At 42.5% G+C, this 25,536-nt stretch overlaps 2 protein-coding genes and 1 non-coding gene across 4 annotated transcripts in view; 1 reads left to right on the top strand and 2 right to left on the bottom strand.

Moving 5' to 3' along the window:
- The window catches only part of PTCD3 (pentatricopeptide repeat domain 3), a 31,106-nt gene extending 19,744 nt beyond the window's left edge, over positions 1-11,362 (bottom strand). For both annotated transcript variants that reach the window (XM_005900355.3, XM_070379434.1), the window contains exons 1-4: positions 11,245-11,362; positions 9,602-9,654; positions 9,459-9,492; positions 5,837-5,882 (exon numbers count right to left, since the gene is read on the bottom strand). In XM_005900355.3, the coding sequence (XP_005900417.2) occupies positions 5,837-5,882; positions 9,459-9,492; positions 9,602-9,654; positions 11,245-11,348 (237 nt within the window). In that variant the 5' untranslated portion in view covers positions 11,349-11,362. The remainder of the gene's footprint in view (positions 1-5,836; positions 5,883-9,458; positions 9,493-9,601; positions 9,655-11,244) is intronic.
- Positions 11,363-11,691: 329 nt separating this feature from the next.
- The window catches only part of POLR1A (RNA polymerase I subunit A), an 87,183-nt gene continuing 73,338 nt past the window's right edge, over positions 11,692-25,536 (top strand). The window contains exons 1-6 of the mRNA XM_070379433.1: positions 11,692-11,882; positions 17,672-17,876; positions 19,221-19,370; positions 23,063-23,170; positions 24,327-24,412; positions 24,810-24,913. Of these exons, the coding sequence (XP_070235534.1) occupies positions 11,806-11,882; positions 17,672-17,876; positions 19,221-19,370; positions 23,063-23,170; positions 24,327-24,412; positions 24,810-24,913 (730 nt within the window). The 5' untranslated portion in view covers positions 11,692-11,805. The remainder of the gene's footprint in view (positions 11,883-17,671; positions 17,877-19,220; positions 19,371-23,062; positions 23,171-24,326; positions 24,413-24,809; positions 24,914-25,536) is intronic.
- LOC138990059 (small nucleolar RNA SNORA76) lies at positions 18,964-19,090 on the bottom strand. The gene has a single exon (XR_011466233.1). It is a non-coding gene; the product is annotated as a small nucleolar RNA SNORA76 (small nucleolar RNA).

Below are 25,536 nucleotides of genomic sequence, written 5' to 3'. Positions count from 1 at the left end.
ACAGAGGAGTCTGGCGAGCTACAGTCCATAGGATCAGAGTTGGACACAACGGAAATCACTTAGCACGCATGCATCCACTCAAGACGTGACGGGTATGAAGGACAACTCAGAGGAAGCAGTTCTAGGACGGCTTCCCTGAACCATTACTCCATGATTCCCAACCGCTGCCTGGCTCTGTCCTGTCCACCATTTTATCAAATACCTGTCTGGGCCTCTAGTTTTGGGTCACACACTGGACCTCTCTCACTAGACTTTATTATTATTTGTTTCCCACATTATCCTCCCTCAGTGATTTCCAAGCCCTTAATGGTTTCTGAGAAACTCCTCCTTGACTCTGGCCCTGTAGCTCAGATGCCTCACACCAAATCTACCCCCAACTGTACTTCTCTAACAGAGCTGCCTCCCCTCTTATGTCTCCATTTCAGGGAAGGGTACCAAGCACGCTGCAATCCAAATCAAAGATCCTCTCCCGCTACTTCCATTCAACTAAGCTGTCATCATTTGTGGCTGACTCCAGTTTCTTAAATCCTCTACCTACTCCACAGTCCCTTTTCCCAGCCATCACTGCCTTAGTTCAGTGCCTGCCTTATTCACTCATTCAATATTTACTGAGCACCTCATATGTGCCAGGGAGCAACAAAATCCTATCCTCCACAGAACTCACAATCTAGTGGGGAATAAAATCTCCAGAAAACAAAGCAAATAAAACATATAGTAAATTTAAAGGTGATAACTGCTATGGAAAAGAAAGGGAGGGAGGACAAGCTGTCAGAGAAAATAAACATACAATTTTATATGTTATGGTCCAGGAAGACCTCAAGGAAAAGACTTAAAGAGATAAAGGCAGAAATTATGTGGCTATCTCAGAGAGATATAAACTAGGCAGAACAAATCAGATCAGATCAGATCAGATCAGTCACTCAGTCGTGTCCGACTCCTTGCGACCCCATGAATCGCAGCACACCAGGCCTCCCTGTCCATCACCAACTCCCGGAGTTCACTCAGACTCACGTCCATCGGGTCAGTGATGCCATCCAGCCATCTCATCCTCTGTCGTCCCCTTCTCCTCTTGTCCCCAATCCCTCCCAGCATCAGAGTCTTTTCCAATGAGTCAACTCTTCACATGAGGTGGCCAAAGTACTGGAGTTTCAGCTTTAGCATCATTCCGTCCAAAGAAATCCCAGGGCTGATCTCCTTCAGAATGGACTGGTTGGATCTCCTTGCAGTCCAAGGGACTCTTCTCCAACACCACAGTTCAAAAGCATCAATTGTTTGGTGCTCAGCCTTCTTCACAGTCCAACTCTCACATCCATACATGACCACTGGAAAAACCACAGCCTTGACTAGACGAACCTTTGTTGGCAAAGTAATGTCTCTGCTTTTGAATATGCTATCTAGGTTGGTCATAACTTTCCTTCCAAGGAGTAAGCGTCTTTTAATTTCATGGCTGCAGTCACCATCTGTAGTGATTTTGGAGCCCAGAAAAATAAAGTCTGACACCGTTTCCACTGTTTCCCCATCTATTTCCCATGAAATGGTGGGACCAGATGCCATGATCTTCGTTTTCTGAATGTTGAGCTTTAAGCCAACTTTTTCACTCTCCACTTTCACTTTCATCAAGAGGCTTTTGAGTTCCTCTTCACTTTCTGCCATAAGGGTGGTGTCATCTGCATATCTGAGGTTATTGATATTTCTCCCAGCAATCTTGATTCCAGCTTGTGTTTCTTCCAGTCCAGCTTTTCTCATGATGTACTCTGCATATAAGTTAAATAAGCAGGGTGACAATATACAGCCTTGACGAACTCCTTTTCCTATTTGGAACCAGTTTGTTGTTCCATGTCCAGTTCTAACTGTTGCTTCCTGACCTGCATACAAATTTCTCAAGAGGCAGATCAGGTGGTCTGGTATTCTCATCTCTTTTAGAATTTTCCACAGTTTATTGTGATCCACACAGTCAAAGGCTTTGGCATAGTCAATAAAGCAGAAATAGATGCTTTTCTGGAACTCTCTTGCTTTTTTGATGATCCACCGGATGTTGGCAATTTGATCTCTGGTTCCTCTGCCTTTTCTAAAACCAGCTTGAACATCAGGAAGTTCACGGTTCACATATTGCTGAAGCCTGACTTGGAAAATTTTGAGCATTACTTTACTAGTGTGTGAAATGAGTGCAATTGTGCGGTAGTTTGAGCATTCTTTGGCATTGCCTTTCTTTGGGATTGGAATGAAAACTGACCTTTTCCAGTCCTGTGGCCACTGCTGAGTTTTCCAAATTTGCTGGCATATTGAGTGCAGCACTTTCACAGCATCATCTTTCAGGATATGAAAGAGCTCAACTGGAATTCCATCACCTCCACTAGCTTTGTTCGTAGTGATGCTTTCTAAGGCCCACTTCACTTCACATTCCAGGATGTCTGGCTCTAGGTCAGTGATCACACCATCGTGATTATCTGGGTCGTGAAGATCTTTTTTGTACGGTTCTTCTGTGTATTCTTGCCATATCTTCTTAATATCTTCTGCTTCTGTTAGGTCTATACCATTTCTGTCCTTTATCAAGCTCATCTTTGCGTGAAATGTTCTTTTGGTATCTCTGATTTTCTTGAAGAGATCCCTAGTCTTTCCCATTCTGTTGTTTTCCTCTATTTCTTTGCACTGATCACTGAAAAAGGCTTTCTTATCTCTTCTTGCTATTCTTTGGAACTCTGCATTCAGATGTTTATATCTTTCCTTTCCTCCTTTGCTTTTCGCTTCTCTTCTTTTCACCGCTATTTGTAAGGCCTCCCCAGACAGCCATTTTGCTTTTTTGCATTTCTTTTCTATGGGAATGGTCTTGATACCTGTCTCCTGTACAATGTCACGAACCTCATTCCATAGTTCCAAGGAGCCGTGGCTGCGTGGGCGCAGGAGGGCCTAGAGGAGCTATCCCATGTTGAAGGTCAGGAAGGGCGGCGGTGAGGAGATACCCCTTGTCCAAGGTAAGGAGCAATGGCTGTGCTTTGCTGGAGCAGCCATGAAGAGATACCCCACACCCAAGGTAAGAGAAACCCAAGTAAGACGGTAGGTGTTGCAAGAGGGCATCAGAGGGCAAACACACTGAAACCATACTCACAGAAAACTAGTCAGTCTAATCACACTAGGACCACAGCCTTGTCTAACTCAATGAAACTAAGCCATGCCCATGGGGCCACCCAAGACGGGCGGGTCATGGTGGAGAGATTTGACAGAATGTGGTCCACTGGAGAAGGGAATGGCAAACCACTTCAGTATTCTTGCCTTGAGAACCCCATGAACAGTATGAAAAGGCAAAATGACAGGATACTGAAAGAGAAACTCCACAGGTCAGTAGGTACCCAATATGCTACTGGCGATCATTGGAGAAATAACTCCAGAAAGAATGAAGGGATGGAGCCAAAGCAAAAAGAACACCCAGCTGCGGATGTGACTGGTGACAGAAGCAAGGTCCGATGCTGTAAAGAGCAATATTGCATAGGAACCTGGAATGTCAGGTCCATGAATCAAGGCAAATTGAAAGTGGTCAAACAAGAGATGGCAAGAGTGAATATCGACATTCTAGGAATCAGCGAACTGAAATGGACTGGAATGGGTGAATTTAACTCAGATGACCATTATATCTACTACTGCGGGCAGGAATCCCTCAGAAGAAATGGAGTGGCCATCATGGTCAACAAAAGAGTCCGAAATGCAGTATTTGGATGCAATCTCAAAAACAACAGAATGATCTCTGTTCGTTTCCAAGGCAAACCATTCAATATCACAGTAATCCAAGTCTATGCCCCAACCAGTAACGCTGAAGAAGCTGAACAGTTCTATGAAGACCTACAAGACCTTTTAGAACTAACACCCAAAAAAGATGTCCTTTTCATTATAGGGGACTGGAATGCAAAAGTAGAAGTCAAGAAACACCTGGAGTAACAGGCAAATTTGGCCTTGGAATACGGAATGAAGCAGGGCAAAGACTGATAGAGTTTTGCCAAGAAAATGCACTGGTCATAACAAACACCCTCTTCCAACAACACAAGAGAAGACTCTATACATGGACATCGCCAGATGGTCAATACTGAAATCAGATTGATTATATTCTTTGCAACCAAAGATGGAGAAGCTCTATACAGTCAGCAAAAACAAGACCAGGAGCTGACTGTGGCTCAGACCATGAACTCCTTATTGCCAAATTCAGACTGAAATTGAAGAAAGTAGGGAAAACCACTAGACCGTTCAGGTATGACCTAAATCAAATCCCTTATGATTATACAGAGGAAGTGAGGAAGCATTAAAGCCTCGAGGCAGACCTGTGCCTGATAAGAAACTGAGAATTAGCTAGGAGGCTGCCTGGTTAGAGCAGGGTACAAGAAAGATGGTAGGAAATGTGGTCAGAGCTGGGGTGGGGAGGGACTGCAGTTTTTGTTTCATTTGTAACAAATGAGAAGCCATTTGAGCTCTGAGTAGAAGAGTGATGTGAGTCAACCTTTTAGCAGGGTCCCTATGGCTGCTTAATGGGTTGAGGAAGTCAAGAGAACAGAGACTGCTGTAATTAATCCAACATAGTAAGAGATGATGGTGGCTTGGATGACCTGGTAAGCACCATTAAGGGTAGAATGTGTGGTTCCTGAATGAATGAATAATTGTCCCCTGGATTTTAAGAGCCCAAGCCCAAATCAGACAAGTGTGCACGTAATTCTACAACTTCTTTGACTTAAATGCGCCTTGGGTCAATCTCACTGAAAAACTGACAACAATCTCTGAGGTCTATTTCCCCGAGTTTACATTTCAAGTGCCTATTTATGGATATGTGAACTGAAAATCTAAGTATCTTGCTACTATGGAGATGCAGTATTTTAAAACCAACGTCAGAAACTTCCAGGATGTATTTGGCCCGTAAGTTTAACACCCACAATTGAAGAACCATTCTGGAAATCTGTGACAACCGCCTCAAGGAGGGTGAGAACCCACAGATATATATTGTGGTTTAAAAAAAAGAGAACTTGAAAGTTCTATTTCTGAGGCATTTACTATGGTTTCAGTTTATCTATCAAGACTACAGACCCTATTCTTGAATTGTGAAGGGAGGAATTTATTCACAAATTAATCAGATAGCTGGAGCAATAATAAAATAGCCAGCATTTACTGAGCATGTCCTTTGTGCCAGGTGATGTCCTAAGCCCTTTCACGTGTACTAACTTATTTCTTATCCAAAACATCAATGTTTGGTGCTGTAAGTAAACACCCATTTTACAGATAAGGAAACAGATTATAAACCAGATGTATTTTTCTAAAGTAAGTTTGATATAACGTTCATTAATATAAGCCATTAAAAAAAAGAAAACATGTAGGAAATTTTACATGTCAAAACTAATTCCCTGATGTATCAAGAGAAAAGGTAACTTTGTGATAAAGATGAAACAGAACATTTGGCCCCAAGACCCAGATTCTTAATCACTGAATTTCTTTCAGTATGGTGGGTACACTGTTCTCAAAGTGGTTCTGTAACTTGCATTAGAGTATCACACCCAACCATTCCCTAGGAACATGTATTTCAACAAGCTCTTCAGGAGGTTAAAAATCACTGGCATAGTATAAAAACAATGAATCTGGAGGAAAAAAACCATGGCACCAAGTCAAGGTTTTAATATCCTAAGCAGCCCTGAGCTAATCACTTTAAAAGCTTTAGATTTCTCATTTGTCACATGAAGAGACTGGACTAGATAGTGCTATGAAACTCTCTAGATCCACAACAGTTAAACTGTGAATAAAGAAGAGGTGTGAACATTAAGTTTATTATTAGCTGAATTAGATACAAAACCCTGAAATTCCTACTTACCCTGTGCACCGTGGATGCAAGTGCTTGAAGAACAGCCACTTTATCCCTAAGAATGAGAATCACAAGTTAACCCTCATCAGGGCTTCTCACACTTACAACGTGAACAAGTGACTCTACTCTCAGAATGGACTGGCCATTAACAAAGATCATGTCTTAAGTAAAGCCAGTTCTGATCTCTAGAATAATATCACTAGAATAGTAAGTTAGAAAATGAGAAAACTGTTCAGTTCTTTTTACCAAAGGTGCTTAGTACATGTTCCTACTATGCTTTGCTACCCTCCCTGGCCTGGTCTCTATAACCATCACCCCGGGCTAGCAATTTCCATCCTCAGCCTCATAAAACTTTCTTAACCCTGAATCTTTCACCCTATCCATTTTCCTCTGCATTCTTACTGCAGCTTTCTGTAATATTCCTGCCTTATTATCTAAATTGGTGACTCCCAATTCAGCTATACATGGGAATAGACACATGAAAAAAAGAAAACATCTACAAAACTTTACATGTCAAAACTAATTCCCTGATGTATACAATATCTACCGGATTTTCTAAAATAGCAGTTAATGTAATTTTAGCAAGAGAAAGACATTCTTTTCTCAGTATTCCCTAACTAAATCTTTCATTAGCATATTTAAGTCTTATCAAGTGAGTATACTCAACAAATGCAAGTGAAAACACTAAGAACATTCAAATCAGTCACCAGTTTCTTAAAGGTTATTTTAAAAATTATCTCAACGAATACATTATACTGAAAAAAATATCTGGCAGAAAACAACAAAATTCTGTAAGGCAATTATCCTTCAATTAAAAAAAAACAAAAACTATTCTATCTGATGTTATTTTGTGACCCCCTGCCCCCACTTAACCTCTACTGTAGGTTTAGTGGTTATATTTCCAGAACTTTAAAGGATACTTTTACACACACACCACCATAAAACACAAAACAAAAACACATGTCATCATTCCGGGTATGTGTTCCATAAGTTTGCACTATCCACGTTACTATGTGCAAATCCAATTAATTTCTTTAAATGTTATATTGTATGATAACCATTTTTTAACCATCTCCTTACTATGGGCATTGGGGCCATTTCACTTTATTATTTCCAAGTTGTAAAGAGCACTCTCATCCATGTCTCTTTGGGTGTATTTGCAAGTGATCCTCCAGAATGGCTAACCAATTGGTATTGCACGTTTTAAAACTGTGGTTCTGCCAAACTTCTCTCCAGTGTGTTGTTCCAGTTGACTGCCCTATCAACAAATGTATTTTGAGTATCCATTTTCCACATCTTCTTGCCAGTGTGGTAAATTTTAACATCCATTTCTTCAATGAGTCCAGTCACCTATGCACTGATCATAATTGGGCTCCATACCCTCCCTAAAGTAACTATACAATACAGATTGACGTGCTCAGAATACTCTATCCTGTTACAGTTGTATATTAAAACTCACTATAACCCTCTACAATTTGTTAAAGTCTTCTACAGCACTTGTGATCTGGGAAATCATAGCCTTAAAAGATGCTTCATGTTTCAAATAAGGCAAGACGAACTTATAGTCTTCATAGTTTCTTTTCAATCTAAAAGCACAAATTCCTGAGCCTGGAAAGCAGAGGCTCTCTATTAGAAAACCTCTATCAATCACTTTGTCTCTAAGGGGACAGACAGTAAATATTTTAGGCTTTATGGGCCATAAGGATTCTGTTACAACTACTCAGCTCTGCCTTTGGAGCATAAAAGTAGCCGCAGATAGTAAGTTAGTAAGTGACCGAGGCTGTGTTCTAAAAAAGAAAAAAAAAAAAAAATTAACTGACACCAAAATTTGTTATGAAATAGTCTTCTTTTAAACCTTTACTTAATGGGCTATAAATAAACAGGCCTCAATCTGTTAACTAAGGCTCTATATCAACTACCCTATTTCTCCTATTCTAAGAGCATTTTTTAGAGGCTGGTCTGCATGGTCTCCCACCACCACAGTTAGGTCATGATCACACCCCACCCTGCCTTACTGTTTTCCAGATTTGTGGGGCTTATACAGAAGAATTACCTGCAGGAACATGCATTTTAAACAAAATTCCCAGGTGATTCTGATGCCAATAAAATCATCTGACCCATTTTAAGGTACAGTTAAACTGCGTTTTCAATAAAGAAAAGTCAAAGTCACTCAGTTGTGTCCCACTCTTTAGGACTCCTTGGACTATACATGGTCCCTGGAATTCTCCAGGCCAGAATACTGGAGTGGGTAGCCTTTCCCATCTCCAGCGGATCTTCTCAATTCAGAGATAGAACCCAGGTCTCCTGCACTGTAGGTAGATTTTTTACCAGTTGAGCCACCAGGGAAGCAATAAAGTATAAAATATGCACTCTAACTAGACTGTAGGCCATCTGAACACACCCTCAATACACTTCCTCTTGTATTCCCCGTGGGACCGTTGTCAGAAGGGAAAGAGGCACAATGAGTTGGTAAAGCGCACTGGACATGAATGCCATTCGAGAAATGCCTCGTTCGTGCTTATGTATATTCCTATTCTGATCTTGGTTCTGATTCTCAGGCCCGAGTTTTACTCAATGGGTCGTATCTGACTCTTTGTGACCCCATGGACTACAGGCTCCTCTGTCTATGGGATTTCCCAGGCAAGAATACTGGAGTGGGCTGCCATTTCCTTCTTGAGGGGATCTTCCCGACCTAGGGATAGAACCCACACCTCCTGCACTGGCAGCAGATTCTTTACCACTGAGCCACTAGGGAAGGTAAAAATGAACCTGAATATATCCATACAATAAAATACTATGTAATCACTCAAAATTAAAATCAGAGTACAGAACAGTATGTCTAACAAATCACCACTAAACTAAATGTCCACGTACAACTTATATATAAAAGGTTATACTGCAGAACTTTAAAATAATAGCTGCCATCTACTGAGATCTGATTATGTGGTAGTAACTGTTGAAATGCTTATGTAATCCTCTGAGGCAGGTGGTATATTACCTACATTCTACTATGGCAAAGAGAGATTAAGTAACTTGTCTTTGAATATGGTGATTGCTGGTAATTTTATTTCCTTTTTGCATGTTCAATTTATCCCAATCCCCTTTAGGCAATGGTCATTAATTTAACAGAGTTTTTTTTTTTTTTAATGAGTCTGAATCTTAAGTCATACTCAAAAAAGACCTAGTTTTTTGAAAGATCTTTCAATGCATTCAGTAATATCATTACTATATGAATTTTTGTAAGTTTTAATTCTTATGTATTCAACAAATGTTGAATATGTATAAGGCAATTTGTTCAAAGATCTAGCCGGTGGGTTAAAAAAGCTAAATTTTGCAGTCTGCACCATTTACCTACTAAACACCATAAGATAATTCTTTTTTTGGGTCTCCTAACAATGTAAAACCTCCTTAAGAAAAAAAACAGAAATTATTCTAATAATGATACTCATGACTGACCATCACTACATAAATATTAACTCAAACTTAGTTCAGATAGGTCTTTTAAGTAAATCTCACTCCCCATTCACTCACTACTCTCTACCTCCAATTGCCATTCCTGTCACTGGCTTCTTACCTAACAATGTTTCTCATAAGCACTTAACCACTTTTTGAATGAATGCTGAATACTCACCAAGTTTTCTTTTTTGGAATGACTACTTCAGTCCCTTAATGTGAAAAATAAAACAAAAGCAAATCAATTTCCAATACTACTACTATAAAGAAGTATAATGCATTAACATAAAAATGGAATTATTTCAATACATTTTTATATACCTGCTATATCAGCTCCTTCATCCTTTGGGACAGCTGCACTTCCAGAATAAAATCTGCAATAAATAAATAAAAGCTCTAAAGCTAATACTCATTAATGAACTTTCCAGCTCACCCCCAACTATGTGCAACTGAGCCAAAATTTTCCAATTATCATGGATCAAACTGATTGGATAATTCATGTCAAGGTATGCTGAGAAGACATGGCCTCAATAACAAGTTCAAAACCATTACAAAATAAGTACAAGATACAGATATAATATGGCCAACAATTTTCAAAATCAGGCAGTCTCATTAAATCAAATCATAGGAAAAAAAGGAAAAATTTAGTAGTACTTGAACATTTTAACAGCTGACCTGAAATATAAAGGACTTTCAACTCTGAAGATCTAAAACACTGGGGCTAAAAGAAATGATTTAATGGGCTCCTGATTATACATGGATGATGATCTAATGATCAAATGTTAATAAATAACATATTCAAAGCCATTTAAAGCAAATTATGAAACTAAGATCACCATGGTTTTTCATTTCACTTGCTTCAACACTCAGGAATGTACCAAATACCTTTGTCCTAATATAAACTTGGAACTGTTATTATTTTTTTAACCCAAAATATAGAACCACTGACCCCTGAATGAGTTTTAAAATGTTATCACGTTAAAAAAATTAAGTCAACATATCACACAGATTACATACACTATCTTGTAAGTATTTTCCTCCTAAACAGCACTGATACCCTTCAGAAAATTGTCAAGATGTGATTAAGATAGAAAATTACTTCCTTTACTGGTTTTGGTCTCCAGTGTCCTCTTAAATCAACCCCTCTGCACTACCTGGTGGAGCCGTTTTCTCTTTTGTGAGCCGAGTTTAGGGAAGGCCTTAATATAAAATGTATACTGTAAATTACACAACTCACTTATTCCTCACTGTTTTTCCATGGCTGCTACTAGCTCCAGTCTACACATAAGGGAATTTGTCTACTATCACCTCGCAAAGGAAATGCAAACATCCAATCTAAAATTAGGTTATTTCCAACTTTCACAAGCAATTGCTGGCTTTTATACTTCCACAACGCTTTGTATTGAAAAATAACTACATAAATGATACACGTGCCAAGTTTTAACAATCACAGCGATTTCATTCAGATTGTGTTCACATCTTGTGGGCTTTCCTGTTTTTATGAACACTTGGAAAATTTCTTCCGTCAACCATCCCTACAACATCCAGTGGAACTCGTAAACGGCCTTTAATCTGGGAAAACCTGATTTCCCGCGTTCCTCCCAGGTGGGAGAAAACGCGTAGGGGCGGATAGTTTTCCTTTTTTAAAAAAACACGTGGAATGGAGTGATTAATAGCCACACTTATTAGGATGCAGGATTCCCCAAGAGAAGAATCCTAATCTTCCTGTGAGTTCTAACCCCGGCGTAGACCAGCCAAATAAGAAATCTCCACCCCTAAAAAGCGCGTTTGGAGCCCTTGCTCAAAAACGTGCCGCACCGCGTGCTGGCTTGCCGGGCCGCCCGGCCACGAGCGCGCTCCTTCCACTCCACCGCATCTAGTTCCCCAGCAATAAGGGGGAAAAGGGATACAAAGAGCCAAGGTGATCCCGGTTCTTTCTCATGGGTTATCCAAGCTTCTCTCACCTGCTACTAGGGGTCCGTCCACAGGGACCTGCCCGCCGAGCCGTCAGCCGTACGCAAATCCCACAGCTGACCCTCAGCCACCTTGCGGACGCCACGGACGCCATATTTGGCGTCTTCGCATAGTATGCTGGGAAAGTACGCCCTCCACCTTAACGCGGGAGAGGTGGGCGGGGAATGGCTCGGCTATTGGCTGAGACGAACAAGAAGAAATCAATCATAAAATAGGTTACAAGCTCATGGTTTGAAAGACTTTGCTTCAGAAGTTAAAGGCTCAGTAGGCCTCATTTCCCTCGAAGATCTTTCCTAAAAGGTTATTTTAACTTCTTATATATGTTCGATTATTTTCAAAATAAAGGGGCGCGCGAGAGTCGTGAAATTATTTTCTCCCTCCCCCCACCTCGAGCGGAAATGATATTGTCCCTGTAAATCTTAAGGCGAGCCTTTCTCGCGCGCAAGCGCAGTTTAAAATCACATGGTGGCGGACCGGAGGTGGTGTGAAAACTACAACAGTGGTGACTGGGCCGTCTCTCTGGGTGTAGGAGCTCGGAACTGACCTGGAGGATGTTGGGCTCAAAAAACATGCCCTGGCGGCGGCTGCAGGGCATTTCCTTCGGGATGTATTCGGCCGAAGAACTCAAGTAAGGAGTTGGTGGGAAGCATGCAAGAGCCTCTTGGACTCGGGGCCGTAAACTACTGTTCCCAGCAGGTCTTGCGCCCAGTTTCTCCTCAGAGTCCATTGCTGTGTAGCGCATGGCCTGCTGGGACCTATAGTTCTGGGAACGTCTTGGGCTAGTGAGCACTGACTGCCTAGAGCCCGGTGTGGCTGGTTTGCACTTGGGTAGGTTAGGGGTTCGCAGATGGAAGCGTTATCGTCCGCCAGTCTCCTCGTTAAATCAGCCTGGTTTATGGAGTTACTGTAATGTTTCTGACGTAGTTTATTAAGCGCATGATGAGTCTCCTCTTGTCTGTAAGATGATTATTCTTCAAGACTCAATTCATGGGACAACTTCTTGGTTGGACCGTCTATATTCTCTGCCTAGTTATTAATACTGAATCAAAAAGACTCTCTTAAGTCCTCCTTTTTATCGCCGTAGCGTTTGACAGAACTTTATTATTTTCAGGTTCTTCTATTTCTGTGACATGTATTGTTTCCTTCCTGACTCAGTTTATCAACCCACTAACATTTATTGATCATCCTGTTTTTGCCAGGCACTAAGCTAGGTGTTCATGAAAAGTGAAATGTTAGTCTCTCAGTCCTGTTCAACTTATTGTGACCATGTGAACTGTAGCCCACCAGGCTCTTCTGTCCATGGGATTGTCCAGGCAAGAACACTGGAGTGGGTTGCCATTCCCTTCTCCTGAGGATCTTCCTGACCCAGGGTTCAAACCCAGGTCTCTTACATTGCAGGTAGATTCTTTACCGTCTGAGCCGCATTCCTGACACATTGGTGAACGATGTCCTTGCATTCAGTGGCTAATACTCGAATTCATCTCAGGCTCTTTAGCTGATTCCTCTTTTCCTTAAATCTTGCTGTTCCTTCAGATTCTATTCTAGTCAAATAGCTTTTCTTTTCCAAAATGTCCTCCCTAGACAATTTCACCACTTTCATGATCTGTATTCTCAAATTTAAATCTCCAACCCAAATTTCTTTCACTGATTTTTCAGACTTGTTTTTTTCAGCTGCAGTTGGACATCTTATTTGAATTTTACACTGAGATCTTAAACTCATATACCAAAAACTCTTCCTATCCCTACAGGAAGGGAGAACTTGACCCTCCAAAATGGTATACCTTAATCTAGTGCAAAATGTTCACTATTTTGTGACAGGGCTGTAATTCTAGACCCATTTCTCCTGACATCTCATTTGCTTATTGGGTTCTTATTGTGTGTCATCTATATATTTCTTTGTTCTCTACCCTCCTTTTCATCACACCGTATCTCTTGTTTGAATTGTCTTTTTCTTCCATCTCCCTGCCCTTACACCACTCCAGTCCATCCTCTACCTTGCTGTTAAAATAAATGCGATGATGCTCCTATTCCCCTTAATATTCTCCAAAGGCTTTCCATTTCCCTCAGGTAAATGATACTTTTTTAGCTTAGCCTACAGGTTTACCCATAATCAGTCCAGTGATGATTTTAGGTATAACATCATCCCTTCTTTCACCCTAATAAACCACTTGCACATTCCATAAACTGCCATCAGGTTTCATCATCTGTGCCTTTCTTCAAGCAGTTTCCTCCACATGCATTATCCCCTCTGCCAGAGGGGTCTACTTTCCTGCTCTCACCCCACCACCCCTCCCTGGAGGCACCTGGAGAGCATCTCTTACACTGAAGGCGCAGCTCAACCTCCCTCATTTCTGAAATCTTTCCACACCTAGTACAGTTGTGTCATGGTTCCTTGGTTACTTTTTGTGCTTGTTTGTATTTTAGTCTCTCCACTGGCCTTTCTTTTATCCTCAACTCTTATTGACTGACTGGATGAATAACTCCTGGGCTACAACAGTATGCTGCTTCTGAAATTCAATTGTATCATCACTAGCCATAAATTGATACTATTTCATTCAAAAGCAATAGAATTGATTTTTTTTACAAGTGAGTTGTAGAGTTTTCAGAGAACTGCATGAGTAAATTTATACCCATTACTAACATTTGATCTATTTGAGTCTAGGGTTGAGAAATTTCAGTAATTATGCCACCTTTTGTTGTGCTAGTTTCTAGTAGCTTCCTAGCTCACTTGGAGTAAAAGCCAAGTCCTTAAAATGGCCCGAAAAGGTCATTCTGGCCCCCTGGTTATTTTTCTGAACTTACCTCTGTACTCATCCTGGCCTCCTAGCTGTTCCTAGAGTGCCATAAGCACACATCTGTCTCAGGACCTTTGCACTCCCTGCTTCTTCCTCCTGTGAAAGTGACCTCCTGTGATGGCCGGCTCCTTCATCTTCAGGCCTTTGTTCAAGCATAAGCTTCTCAGTATGGATTCCCTCTAACCATTGGCCCACTCTATCATCCTCCCCCTTTTCTGCTTACTTTTCTTCATAGCATTTTCTTCCATCTAATAAACTATGTGCTTACTAATTTTGGTTTTTGTCTGCCTGCTTTCAATAGGATGTAAAGCCCATGAGCGCAGGGACTCTTGTCTGTTTTCCCAGCATCTAAAAGTGTGTCTGCCACATTATTTGTTAAGTGCATGCATGGGTGGGCGGAGGAGCTATCTGTTCAGCTCTTGGTCCTCTCCATTTTTACTACAACCATTTGCGAGGGGGAGGCTCGCTATAGGAGAGGAAATTCCTGACTCTAGGAGGCAGCAAAGGTCATCCTGAAACCCACGTTTGTTAGTCTTAAACTCTGTTCTCTCTGGTGGAATTCTTGCTGGTTGCCCTTGCTCTATATCCCATTCCTGCAATAATTAGAGTAATTTTCTGCTTTTCCCCGGGTAGAGAGAGGTGCTTTGTTCCTTACCGTAGAAAGACTGAGGATGAAGACAAAAACACACATTCAGTTTTGGATGTGAGGTCTTTGTATAGTCTTTAAAAGCACAGGACACAGTTCTTCTGCCAGTTGGCACAGGTCTGTGCTAGACCCACCTGCCTACTCTTTTTCCATCATTATAGGCTCCAGGCAAGGGAAGTGAAGTACCAACTTATGGAACATGATAGAAAGAAGATCTAGTGGTAAAGGCTTTGCACCCAGACCTAATTAGTGTTTGCCTTATTCTAATTAGTTTGTGTTTGCCTGACACAGTAAATGTTTTTCTTATTTATAATTCCAGTTAAGTTTTAGAGCTCCAGGTAAAATGAGAGACGGAAATGTAGATGAATATTTCTCCAAGTCCAGTGAAGAATGATTTAGCCTAAAGGTAGTGGGAGAAAGTAGTAATAGTAGTGAGTTTAAATCATTAAAAAATTTTAAACTATGGAAACAGTATCATCAAGAAAGTGAAAAGACAGGACTCAAAGTATGTACAAATCATATGTCTGGTAGAATACATGTGTTCAGAATATATAAAGCAGTCTTGTAACTCAGTAATAAAAAAGCAAATAACCCAGTTAAAAAATAGGTAAAGGATTTGAATAAACGTTTCTCCAAAGAGGATATGCCAGTGGCCAATAGGTACATGAAGAGATGCTCACCATCATTAGTCATCGAAACCACAGTGAGATACTACCTCATACCTGCTAAGATGACTGGAAACAGAAAGATCACAAAATATGCTGGCATGAATTTGGAGAAATTAGAGCCTTGGTGTGGAGAAGGAAATGGCAACCCACTCCAGTACTCTTGCCTGGAAAATGCCATGGATGGAGGAGCTTGGTAGGCTACAGTCCATGGGGTTGCAAAGAGTTGGACATGACTGAGTGACTTCACTTTCTTTCTTTCTATAGTTCCTTTTGGAGAAGGAAATGGCAACCCACCCCAGTGTTCTTGCCTGGAGAATCCCATGGATGGAGGGGCCTGGTGGGCTGCAGTCTTCGGGGTTGCAAAGAGTCGGACGTGACTAAGCAACTAACATACACACACACACCCCCCCCCCAGAGCCTTGGTGTATTGCTGCTGGGAATGTAAAATGGTACAGCCACTTTGGAAAACAGTCTGGCAGGGTCTCAAAAAAGTTAAACATAGAGTTACCATGTAACTCAGCAGTTCCAATCCTTGGTATATATCCATGAGAAATAGACAAAATATATTCACACAGCAACTTGTATATAGAAGTTTCTGTCAACATTATTTATAATAGCTAAAGTGTAAAAGTAAGCCAATAAAAGTGGTATAGCCATACGGTGGAATACTTTGTGTATGTGCTCAATCTCTCAGTCGTGTCCAGCTCCTTGCGGCCACATGGACTATAGCCCACCAGGCTCCTCTGCCCGTGGGTTCTCTAGGCAAGAATACTGGAGTGGGTTGCCATTTCCTACTCCAGGAAACCTTCCCGATCCAGGAATTGAACCCTAACATCTTATATCACCTGCACTGGCAGGCAAATTCTTTACCACGAACGCCACCTGGGAAGCCCAAAATGGAATATTATTTGGCTATTAAAACAAACAAACAAAAAAGTATAGATACAGGCTATGATGTGGATGAGCCTTAAAAATATGCAGGGACTTCCCTGGTGGTCCAGTGACCAAGACTCTGTGCTACCAGTGCAGGGGGCCTGGGTTCAGTCAGGGAATTAGATCCTGTGTGGTACAACTAAGAGTGGCACAGCCAAAATAAATATAAATAAAAGTAAATATTTTTAAAAGTGCATGCAAAGTATAATAAGCCAGCTAGAAGAAACCACATATCACATGATTTCATTTATGTGAAATGTCTAGATGGGCAATTCTCTGGAGACAAAAAGTAAGTAAGTCACTGCCTAGGACTGGTGGAGGGAGGTAGAGATGGATGGAGAGTGACTGCTAATGTGTATAGGATTTCTTTTAGAGTATGAAATGACTATCCGCTCCAGTATTCTTGCCTGGAAAATCCCCTGGACAGGGGAGCCGGGCAGGCTATAGTCCATAGGATTGCAAAGAGCCGGACACGACTGAGTGCTAACACTTTTCCTTTTTTGAACTGCGTGGGCTTTGGCATTAAGTCTGGTCCACATCTCTCTCCTACCTTCAACACTGCCTCCGCCTTTCTGGGCTGTGTCACCTGGATTAAATCACCTGACCACTCTAAGCCTGTTTGTTCCTCTGAATAACGCACATTATAATGCCTGTCTCGGAGGGTTAAAGTCACACACATGCGTGCATGCTCGGTCATGTCAGACTCTTTTGTGACCCCATGGACTATAGCCCTCCATGTCTCCTCTGTCCATGGAATTTTCCAGGCAAGAATACTGGAAAATACTGGGTAGCTTGCTGCTTATAGAGCATTTGTCATGTAGTGAGTACTTAACTCCTTCGTGCAATGGCACCCCACTCCAGTACTCTTGCCTGAAAAATCCCATGGATGGAGGAGCCTGGTGGGCTGCAGTCCATGAGGTCGCTAAGAGTTGGACACGACTGAGCGACTTCACTTTGACTTTTCACTTTATGCATTGGAGAAGGAAATGGCAACCCACTCCAGTATTCTTGCCTGGAGAATCCCAGAGACGGGAGCCTGGTGGGCTGCCGTCTATGGGGTCGCACAGAGTCGGACACGACTGAAGCGACTTAGCAGCAGCAGCAGCATGAAGCCTTCCAGTGTGCTCAGTTAGTGCAAGATTTGTACTAAATCTGGCTTTCAGAGACGTTACCACTCACTCTTCTTCATTCAGCCTCTGTCGTGTGCTAAGTGCTGAGCTGCAGTGAGGAGCAAGGCAGACACCAAGTCTGCCCTCTGGATCTGTCAGCGCAGCTAAGGATCTGGATGTTATAGCATGAATTTGTAAGTGCCGAAGAGGAAACATCAGAGAAGTTGGGTAACCTTAGTCTTCCCTGGTGGTTTTTATCTCCTTAGGAAATTAAGCGTGAAGTCCATTACGAACCCTCGGTACCTGGACAGCCTGGGGAACCCCTCGGTAAATGGCCTGTATGATTTAGCTCTGGGCCCCGCCGACTCCAAAGAGGTGTGCTCCACCTGCGTGCAGGACTTCACCAACTGCTCTGGGCACTTGGGCCACATCGACCTCCCACTCACCGTGTACAACCCTCTCCTCTTCGATGTAAGTCCTGACCCGGCCACCTGGGCCACGTGGGTCTCAGGGCTGCGGGTGGGATTTGTGAGTGCTGGCCCCGCCCCGGGGCAGGTGTCTCAGGAGGAGGTTAGCTCCAGACACTCTGAGTGAAAGTGCTCTTTACTTTGAGATTTAAAACCTGGAGGAGCCAAAGCCGGTATATTCGACTTAGCCTCTAGCCCTGCCTAGACGAACTTCAGTCTGATTCTTTTTGAGAATCGACAAAGCTGGGTTATCTTTATGCAAAGCTAGGGGGAGGGAACGGAGGAAGAGGAGCAAGGGGAGCAGTGTTCAGATCCAATCCCTTTTGTTTCAGAGGCTTTATGCCTTTCAGAAATGTGGGTGGGGTTTCCCTGGCAATAGAGCAAGAGTCCCTAACCCCCTAGATCTAATACCTGGTGATCTGAAGTGGAGCTGATGTGATAACAATAGAAATTAACTGCACAATGAATGTAATCCAGAAACCATCACCTCCCACCCCATCATCTGTGGAAAAATTGTCTTCCATGAAACCACTCCCTGGTGCCAAAAAGGTTGGGGACGACTGCCATAGACGACTTTGGAATTCTCTGGGCCTCTCTGAGGCCTTCAGGTGGATTTGTAGGCGCTTGCTTAGTGGCAGGAGGAACAGAGCGCCAGAAGGCCCAGCGCTGAGCTGAGAATGATGACCGTCCAGTCCTACTTAGACACTTCCAGCTTCTTACATCAGTTAACTCAGCCTCCGGGATTCACTTTAAGCTACTCAGATTAGTGTACAGGGACATGATTTTTGTCTTAATCGTATTAGGGGAAGAGGAATGTCTTGTTAAATACTAAATGTTTTATATATTAAATATTTAAATAATTTTCAATATTTAAATAAGTATTAAATTTAGTATTTAAATAAAGTAAAGGTAGTTCCCTACCTCAGATCCAAAGTAAATTTCTAATGTTAATGGATTAAAATAAAACCGTAAGTGAAAAATACAGAAGAATATCTATCAAGTTCTTAAGGTGAAGAAGGACTTTCCAGGTACATAGAGTGAGATGGAATTCTCCCCCTACCCCATACCCCACCCGCAGTAACCCAGGGCTGCCCTGTCACTCGAGGTTAAAAAAGGGCCGCCTCTGAGGGGGCTGACGACCCCAGTTATGCCCGAGCACATGTGCTCTGGCACTGTAGCCTGCCATGGCCAGGCAAGGTGGGGGCTCAAAGGCAACAGGTCAAAGTGGAATTCTTAAAAGGGTAAACTGCTGGCATAGAAACAAAAACCGTAAGTATGTATGTTGAAAATCACTTTGACTGCTATGTCACTTTCTAATATCCTGTCTCTTTTTATTCCCTCTCTTCAGAAACTCTACCTTTTGCTCCGGGGCTCCTGTTTAAACTGTCACATGCTGACCTGCCCCCGGGCTGTGGTTCACCTCTTACTGTGCCAGCTGAGAGTCCTGGAAGTTGGGGCCCTGCAAGCAGTGTATGAGCTGGAGAGAATTCTCTACAGGGTAGGTAACGTGACTATCCTGGTAATCAGACAAGCTAGAGCAGCAGGCGTAAGAGCTGTTTGTGTATGAATAGTCCCCTAAGAATAGTTACCAAGCACTTCCTGGTGGTCCAGGGGTGATGCAGGGTTCAATCCCTGTTCTGGGAAGATTCCACGTGCTGTGAAATAACTAAGCCTGTGCGCCACAACTGCTGAACCCACACTCTAGAACCTGAGCTCTGCAACAGGAGAAGCCACTGCAGTGAGAAGCCCCGAGCACTGCAACTAGAGAGTAGCCCCCACTTGCTTAGATGCACAGCAGCTAAGACCCCGTGCAGCCAAAAAGAAAGGTCACCAGAATGCTGGAGATTTAAGTCTTGTGACTGAGTACAAATAACTAGGCTTGAAAACATGAAGCTATAAGAATAATTATAGAAATGTTTGTGAAAACAACATACAAATACAATTTTATCCATCAGTGAGCTTTCTCCCCTGCCCCGCAAACCCAGGATCCAACCAGAGTTCATGCATTGTTTTGAATGGTTATATCTCTTTGGTCTGCTTTAATGTAAGATATTTTAATATAGGGAATTTCTTTCCTTGACACTGACTTTTTTGAAGACATAAGACTAGTTTGTCTTGTGAACTTCTCACATTCTGGATTTATCTGATTATTTCTTCATGAGATTCACATTTTGGTAAGATTATACCTACCTGATGTAGAATCCTTTGTATTGCACTATTTTAGGAGGCACCTGTTATCCTGTTATCTGCTACTGGTAATGCTGGGTTTGGTGATTTGGAATGGATGGTGACCACCAGATCTCTCTTGTAAAGAGACGTTCTCTTCGTGATGAATAATACCCTGGTGCTATTATAAATATATTATTCATGATTAATAATTAATAATCTGGTAAAAAGTGAAAGTGTTAGTCTCTCAGTCGTGTCCGACTCATTGCAGCCCCATGGACTGTGGCCCACCAGGCTCCTCTGTCCATGGATTCTCCAGGCAAGAATACTGGAGTGGGTTGCCATTTCCTTCTTTAGAGTATCTTCCCAACCCAGGATTGAACCCAAGTCTCCTGTGTTGGAGGCTGATTCTTTACAGTCCAAGTGACCAGGGACTACCTGGTGTTATTATAAATATCTTATTTAAAATTCATTTCTGGTTGATAGATCAAAATATTACTCACTTTTGAATGAAATAACCTGGTTATTCATCAGGGTATGAATTCAATGAGACAAGGATCTCATCAATTCTAATACTTTATTTGTAGATTTTTTTCAGATTTTCGACACACTCATATTACCTGTGAATAATAGTAAGTTTATTTATTTCAGCCTTTATATGTTTCATTTCTTGTTCAGACTTTATTAGGTGCCTAGGATCTACATGACTTTGTTCAAGGGGCAGCATGCATCCTTGTCTTGCTTCTTGTTACAAAGGGAAACCGTTCACCTTTCCTCTTCCCCTTCCCTTTCCTGAAAAATTCAGTCTTAATGACATTAGGTGGGCAGAGCAGGTAGGCTTCCACACAGATGCGACCTGGTTGTGGGTTGTAAGGGCCCAAACAAGGTGAGAAAAGCATCCAAAACAAGACCTTATCTGTGTGTGCACGTGGCTAAAAAACTAATCTCAGGTCAGATTTGTCCAAGAGAGAGCTTGTGTGTGAGAGAGAGAAGGGTTTTCTTAAACCTTTTACTCAGAGTAAATTTTACTCTTTTGGAATCCCAGGAGCCACTAGTGGTAAAAAACCACACCTGCCAGTGCAGGAGGCATGAGATACGGGTTCCATCCTGGGTCGAGATGATCCCTCGAGAAGGAAATGGCAACCCACTCCAGTATTCTTGCCTGGGAAATCCCATGGACAGAGGAGCCTGGCAGACTGTGGTCCATAGGATCACACAGAGTCGGACACGACTGAAACGACTTATCGTGCAGGAATTTGTCCATTTTGTCTAAAGTGTCAGATCTGTTGTTGTAAAATTATTCGAGATGCCCACTACTTTAAAATATTTTGGGGTGAATTATACACACAGAAATTCATTAATTATACCCACAGTCTAACAAAGAGTTATAAAGTAACCATCACTGGTATGAGTGCCTTCAACATCAAACTACAGTCCGTATTTCCAGAAACTTCTTTTCTTTCTCCTCCTGGTGTGCTTATTTTTGACAGTTTGTCATTGTACTTGCTACCCTGGTGGCTCAGTGGTAAAGAATCTGCCTGCCAATATAGGAGATGTGGTTTCAATCCCTGGATCAGGAAGATCTCTTGGAGAAGGAAATGGCAACCCACTCCAGCATTTTTGACTGGGAAATCCCATGGACAGAGGAGGCTGGAGGACTACGGTCCTTGGGGTCACATAGAGTCTCACACAATTTAGCAACTAGGCAACAGCACTGTACTTAGCAAATTCTTTGCAGGAATAATTTGAGGTCTAGGATGTTGCCCCCTTTCCCCAGAGAGGTTTCTTACTGCTTCTGCCCTGTGCTTGGTGACCTGGGACCATCAGAGTGCATAGTCAAGGCTGAAGACTCCCTGGACTGCAGGCCATGGGAATCCAGGTGTTCTGTTCCAGGGCTCAGCTAGTTCCCAAGGACACAGTCCTTCAGTTCCCCAGCTTTCTGTGTTTGTGGGATGTGGCAGGAAGATACCTTGTTTGATTCCTGCCCTTTTACTAACTCTAGGCTTTGATTTCTGTCCTGTTCATCATTTAAGACCCTCAGAATGAAAAGTTCAAAATTACTGGATTGTAAAATGTTTCTGAGGCCACACTGGCATGTTGTACAGCTCCAGGGAGCATCCTAACTCTGTCAGCATCTTCCCCTGAGGGACATAGCTACGCTGAAGGCTGCCCCAGTGCTGGGCGATGTGGCAGCCCTGCTCAGAGCAGCCTTGGCCCCTGGGCTCTTTGACCTGGATCCCCATTTTCCCTTCATTATGGCCTGATTATCCCTCACAGTTCTGACAACTCTTCGGAACTTTACATTTTTAAAAATATTTTATCCTGTTTGTTTTTTTTTTTTTTAACTTTTTCATTTGGTCTTAATAATCTGTGTGCTGAGCTGTGCTTAGTCCCTCAGTCATGTCTGACTCTTTGTGACCCCATGAACTGTAGCCCGCCAGACTGCTCTGTCCATCGGGATTCTCCAGGCAAGAATACTGGAGTGGGTTGCAATGCCCTCCTCCAGGGGATCTTCCCAACCCAGGGATTGCACCCAGGTCTCCAGCATTGCAGGCAGATTCTTTACTCTCTGAGACACCAGGGAAGCCTTAATAATCTAGCCCACTACCATTGGAAGCTGAGTAGTCTCATTTATATATATTTGTTTATTTATTTGGTCATGCTGGGTCTTCGGTGTGGCAGGTGGGAGCTTCAGTCTTCATCGTGACATGTGGACTCTTGGTTGTGGTATGTGGGATCTAGTTCCCTGACCAGGGATCTAACCTGGGCCCCCTGCATTGGGAACTTGGAGTCTTAGCCACAGGACTACTAGGGAAGTCCCAGGACATTCTCGGTTTTTATTTTTATTTTTTTAAACCAGCAACGTGGCCAAACTGTTTTGAAAAGGCACCACCGCAGCCCTAAGGTTTCTCCTTTCTCTCCCCTCAGATAAAGCTTTCCCCCTCCCCTGGAGGGGCTGCCCCTGGTACTGCTTGTCATGCACATGCTTTATTTTGATCACATGGTTTTTCTCTTGTTTTTCAGTTTCTGGAAGAAAATGCTGATCCTACTGCCTGTGAAATTCAGGAAGAGCTAGAGCAATATACAATCAAAATCCTGCAGAACAACCTCCCAGGATCCCAGGGTGCACAAGTGAGTTATCCCATCTCTGTGTTCCCTGAACACTTGGTTTTTAGCATAATTATCACAGTTCCTTCTGCACTGTCTTTGACTTATCCCTTGGCTCAGATGATAAAGAATCCCCCTGCCATGCAGGAGACCCAGGTTTGATCCTTGGGTCAGAAAGATCCCCTGGAGCAGGAAGTGGCAACCCACTCCAGTATTCTTGCCTGGAGAATCCCATGGACAGAGAAGCCTGGCAGGCTACAGTCCATAGGGTTGCAAAGAGTCAAAAACACTTTTTTTTTTTGGCTTCCCAAAGCAGACCTGGGTCAGCTTTGAATCTCAGCTCTGCCTCTCATGAAGGTCACATAACTGTCCCCAAGCCACTCTTTCCTCATCTTTGATGCCTGCCTGTAGAACTAAGGAGAAGTTTAGAAGAAATTAGGTGCTTTGGGTACAGTGTCCAGTGAGGTTCTGGCTTACGTCTCACTTGGAGAATGAGGCCCATGTCCTGTTCTTGTTTCTCTCTCCAGTGCTAAGTGACCACTGCCTCCCCATTCCCCCATAGCATCTGTGTAAGTGTTAATTTGTTCAGCCAGTGAATGGTGTAGGTAATCAACCTGCAGGGCTAATCTTGAGATCTGCTTCACCTAATGCCCAGGTTTCACACCAGAGATTATGACTTAAGTGGTCTGGGTTGGGGCCCCACGGAGGGGTACAAAAGCCCCCAGGGTAGGTCTCATTTGCAGAACTAGCTCCAAACCACTAGTTTTGCTTAACTGTGGATGTGCCTTGCCTCAGAGCCCTGAGGTTCATCCAGGGGAGATAGCAGCTGCTGTCTCAGGTTTAATTTAAAATTAAATTATTTAATTTAATTAAATAATTTAATTATTTATTTTATTAAATTATTTGAATTTATTCATCCTTGCTGTCTTCCAAGCTTACCACTGCCCTCATGATCTCTTCATCTTAGTAACAGCCTGGTAAGTTTCCCCTGTTATGAATGAAGAAACTTAAAGAAGTCGCTTAGTGATTGGCAGTGTTTAGTTATGTTAGGGTTTTGTGGAGAATTTTAAGAAATGGGGTGGCTTCCTCTGATTTTTCAATAATAAGTGAAAACTACAAAATGTATACCTACTAGATTCTCTTCAGGATGGCACTCAGGTTTTTTGACTTTTTTTAACAGGTGAAAAATGTCTGTGAGAGCAGGAGCAAACTCATCTCTGTCTTCTGGAAGGTACATATGACTGCTAAGAGATGTCCCCACTGCAAGTGAGTCCTAGGCACTTCCCTCTAATTTTTTTAATTTTATTTTATGGATGTATAGTTGATTTACTATATCGTGTTAATTTCTGCTATATAGCAGTTATTTGGTTATATATATCTATATGTATTCTTTTTCATATTTTTTCATTATGGTTTATTGTAGGATATTGAATATCATTCTCTGTGCTGTTTATCCATCCTATACATAATAGTTTGCATCTGCTAATCCCAAATTCCCAGTTCTTCCCTCACCTACCTGCCCTCTCCCTTGGCAACCACAGGTCTCTTCTCTAAATCTGTGAGTCTGTTTTTGTTTCCTAGATATGTTCATTTGTATCGTATCTTAGATTTTACATTGTTGGGTTTTTTTTCTCTCTCTCCTCACAACTGTCCTCATGTCTAGAACTGGGCGGTCAGTGGTCCGGAAGGAGCACAATAGCAAACTGACCATCACGTACCCGGCCATGGTGCACAGGAGAGCTGACCAGAAGGACAGTGAGCCCCAGGGTAAGCAGGCCCTGGGAGGCCCTCCGTGTGTGTTTCACGTGTGACCATCAGACGTGTGCCACGACTTGGGGATCCCTGGTCCTCTGTACCACATGCTTCTTGGCTGCGTGTCTGTGGTGGGCCAGCAGATGGTGGGTGTCTGGGGTCTTAGGACTGGCGGGCATCCTGGTGCGTGCTCAGTCCTTGCCACTGGTGCACGGTGCGAGGCAGTGCCCCACCGCCTGAACGAGGCACCTCTTGCCACAGGTGGCCAGTACTCTGAAAGATTTTTGAGGAAGAAGTTATTACTTGATAAATAGTTCAAACCATTTTGTTGTCAAACAAGTGTGGATATATTTTGAACTAAAATGTAGGTGAGGGACATTTTCCTTGGTGGTCCAGTGGTTAAGAATCTACCTTCCAATGCAGAGGACGCTGGTTCCATTCCGGGTCCAGGAGATAAGATCCCGCATGCCTTGGGACAGCTCAGCCCACGGGCCACAACTATAAAGCCCATGCACCACAACAAAGACCTAGCACCGCCAAAACAAAAAATACATATATTTAAAAATAAAAAATGTAGGTGAGTTTTAAAGAAAAACTGTGAGCATCTAAAGAACATTAGCGCCTCATGCAGGCTGCTC

This window comes from Bos mutus, chromosome 11, assembly GCF_027580195.1.
Source record: "Bos mutus isolate GX-2022 chromosome 11, NWIPB_WYAK_1.1, whole genome shotgun sequence".
Lineage (NCBI taxonomy): Eukaryota > Metazoa > Chordata > Mammalia > Artiodactyla > Bovidae > Bos > Bos mutus.
This window is presented reverse-complemented; position numbering and strand designations above follow the sequence as displayed.